The 3,626-nt window shown below is 42.9% G+C and overlaps 1 protein-coding gene across 1 annotated transcript in view; it reads right to left on the minus strand.

The window, feature by feature from the left end:
* Positions 1–2,917, minus strand: part of TSEN2 (TSEN2 tRNA splicing endonuclease subunit) — a 10,124-nt gene extending 7,207 nt beyond the window's left edge. The window contains exons 1-3 of the mRNA XM_008948057.1: positions 2,744–2,917; positions 1,871–1,952; positions 1,257–1,293 (exon numbers count right to left, since the gene is read on the minus strand). Of these exons, the coding sequence (XP_008946305.1) occupies positions 1,257–1,293; positions 1,871–1,952; positions 2,744–2,917 (293 nt within the window). The remainder of the gene's footprint in view (positions 1–1,256; positions 1,294–1,870; positions 1,953–2,743) is intronic.
* Positions 2,918–3,626: the final 709 nt, after the last annotated feature.

Consider the following 3,626-nt stretch of genomic DNA (forward strand, 5'->3'; position numbering starts at 1 on the left):
AGCGAACCAGGAGCCAGTGTGTGCCCGGGTAGCCAAGACAGCCACCAGCATCCTGGCTTGTGTCAGCACTAGCATGGCCAGCAGGAGCAGGGCAGGGATCGTCCCCCTGGACTTGGCACAGGGGAGGCCACACCTTGAATCCTGGGTTCAGTTTTGGGCCCTTCACTCCAAGAAGGACCTTGAGGGGCTGGGGTGTGTCCAGAGAAAGGCCACGAAGCTGGGGAAGGGTCTAGAGGCCAAGTGTGGTGAGGAGCAGCTGAGGGACCCGGGGGTGCTGAGCCTGGAGCAAAGGAGGCTCAGGGGAGGCCTTCTGGCTCTCCACAGCTCCCTGACAGGAGGCTGGAGCCAGGTAGGGGTCGGGTTCTTCTCACAGGGAACAAGCAACAGGACAGGAGAAAATGGCCTCAATTTGTGCCAGGGCCGGTTTAGGTTGGACATCAGGAAAAACGTCTTCCCCACCAGGGCTGTCCAGACCTGTCCCAGGCTGCCCAGGGCAGTGGTGGAGTCCTTATCCCTGGAGGGGTTTCCAAGCCATGGAGATGTGGTGCTGAGGGACATGGGTCAGTGGGGACCTGGCAGTGATGGGGAATGGGTAGAATTAATGATCCTGAAGGTCCCTTTCAACCCAAACAGTTCTATGAACACAGGATTAAAGTGACCATAGATAAAGGATTAAAGACTAAGTAACTTGCACACTCTCACAGCCAGTTCATATACTGTTGAAGCAGAACAAAATAAAGAAGTGGTCCAACACTCTGTTCTCTTAAATGTACAAACTAGCAAGGCTAACAGAGACTTAAAAAACAAAACAAAACAAGAAAACAAATAAAATATTTATGTATTATAAAAGTTCAAGAGCTGCTTCAGCCCACGCTGTATTAATTCAAGAAGGGACTGGGAAAATTCTTCTAAATAGCCTGTCCCAAAAACTTCTCTTTCTCCTCTTGAGCTAAGAGCAAGTGTATTATGGTTGATATTATCAGGAATTAATTATCCATACTACTGTGCTTGTACTCAATCTTGGCTTCTAATCAGCAATTAATACATGCAAGCTGACATGAAAACCTGTCCAAACATCACCTGCACTATTCCTATTTTTCTAATGATTTATCAATTAAATACAAAGAAAAGAAAAAACAAGCAAGCCATGAGCATCTACACAGCCAACCTGAAAATCAGCGAGATAAAATATAAAATAGAACCATCTGCTTTCTAAAAAAGAACACCCCAACAACACGTAAAGTAAATTAACTTACTTTTTTGATGTAATTATAGGCAGGTTTATGTTAGCACCTGTATAAAGAAAAATCATACCTTGTTTCACCAATATGAAAACTTTTTAAATAGGATTTTCAGCACTGAGCTAACCTTCAGCCTGATATTTACCCACATTTTCAATCTCCTCTGCCACCGTGGTCCAACTTGTATTCAAGAAGGACACAGTAGAACTAGGAAAGGTGCAAGAGATAACAAAGATAGAAGGCCCTGCACATGCAGAACAACTACATACGTTATTTTTCTCCAGCCTGTAAAAGGACAGTCTTCTTATGAACACCACATGTAACTGGCTGTAAGCAAATTTAAAATTTCACAAAGCCCTTGCTTCATGATTTTAGGGACACTAAAATCTACAGATTAAAACCAAAGAAAACTGTTACAGGAAGAACAGTGCAAGGATGAACTTACCGACTTGCTAAGCCACAGATCAGTGGAGGCCAGGAGAATATACCAAGGAGCTACTGACACACATTCCCTGTTCTTTTTTTTTTTTTTTTCTGGGGATTTTGTATTGCTTATCAGAAACAAGGGATAGAGGGGAGAGAGACCCTTGCTGTGAGCCAGTAGAGAAGTACGAATGGGCACAAGTTACCTTGCCACTTAGCAACCAGCGAAGGATCTGAAATGCTGTACACTGGTCGACTTCTTGAAAGGATACCTTTTCCAAAATAGCCCTTCAAAGAAAAGGAAAAATCCTTATTGTATCCTTTACTGTATTGTTACCTCAAACCAAACTTCTTTCCAAATATAAAATATTTACTGTCAAAACCAGCTAGAAAACAAAACAAAACAACCCTGAAATTCTGCAGCATTTAAAGTCTGTAGCAACTACAAGCAACTACTGAAAACTACTTCAATATTAAACATCTGTACTAAAAAGATTTAACCAGTCAGTGGAGGGTGCTGAGTTTTTTTGCCTATTCTAAATATTTGTCAGTCAGCATCGCCATGAAAACACTTGTGTATCAACATTGTGACAATGCATAAGGAAGAACAAAGAGATGGATAAAGCTTAAGAATTATGGTGAAATGGTACTTGGACATAAGAGGCTTAATGTAGCTTATTCTACGCAGAAAGAAATCACTCTGGGCTTAAAAGAATGATAGAAGTGTTTATAAAAAATCAATATTCCAATCTCCTTAGCTTTAAAACCAAGGAAATACTTTTTGCAAGGTTGCATTAAATGTTGAAAGGAGAAACAAATGTAACAGACACTAAGTCTTTGCAGCTGTTTTTTCAGCTCACAACATCACTTCATTCCAGAATCTATTTCCTGGGATAAAAATGAAACACTTTTCATATTTGATAGAGAATATATGTTTTGTACTGATTTCAGGAGAGGAAGAAGATGCAGAAAACTATTGAAGGATAAAAGGGAAGGAAAAAGGCAGGCTGATTTTAACACATATTGTACTCTACCTACACCTAAAACCCTAAAAATACTGTGGAAACGGGGTACAGCACCTTGTTATAAAGCTGTTCAATATCTTCAGGGTTCCTCACAATAACATTGTTGTTCATGATTTCAGCCTGGCACATTCTGAAATCCTTCCCACCTACATCTACAGGAAAGGGAGAGTCATATGACTCAAAAACTCTTCTTTTCCTTCTTGGGGGATGAAAAACCGCTTCTGCCATTTCCTAATGTTTCCTCCTAAGAAGTGGACAGAAAATATTTAGTGCTCAGGAGTTAAAGTTCACCCATTTTTACACATTTCAGCAATATTCCCTTCCCAACAGCAAATTACCAATAAACCTGACAGTATAACCAGAGTTTAATTCTGTAACTGTAATGCCAGATGAACATAAGCAGCGATTTGCTAGTGTCATCTGTTAATCTTTTTCTCTTGGGTATTGCAGTATCCTCTGAAGACCAGGTAGGGATAGTTCTCAGCCAGGAGCTTATAATGTAAACTTAAGATACAAGGTGAGTAAAGAAACTGCTAAAAGCGTTTGAAGAATAAAACAGACGAATGAGTAGAATAAGCAGAAACCGCAGGACACAAGTGCCCAAGTATAAACTCTTTTGAATAATGATGGGAATAAATTCAGAGGAAAGAGCAGCGGCTTGGCAGGTCTCCCTTCTTTAAACAGAACAGCCGCTTCACAGTGAAGCGGGACAGAGCAGGGGGCGCGGGGGACAGGAGACCTTCACCACCAGACCCACCCACCGAGGAGGGGGCGCGGCGCTATCGCGACAGCGGAGCGGGGCACAAGCCTTGCTGATGCGGGCGCAGGAACCGTTCCCGGCGGGATAACCGAAACACTCAGCTCCGCCCGGAGCCCTGCGCGGCGCTGCGGCCGCGGTAGGAGACCCCGCGACGGGGGCCAGGCCAAGAAGTAGGCC

The sequence above is a fragment of the Merops nubicus genome, unplaced genomic scaffold (assembly GCF_000691845.1).
Source record: "Merops nubicus isolate BGI_N331 unplaced genomic scaffold, ASM69184v1 scaffold6199, whole genome shotgun sequence".
NCBI classification, from domain to species: Eukaryota; Metazoa; Chordata; class Aves; order Coraciiformes; family Meropidae; genus Merops; species Merops nubicus.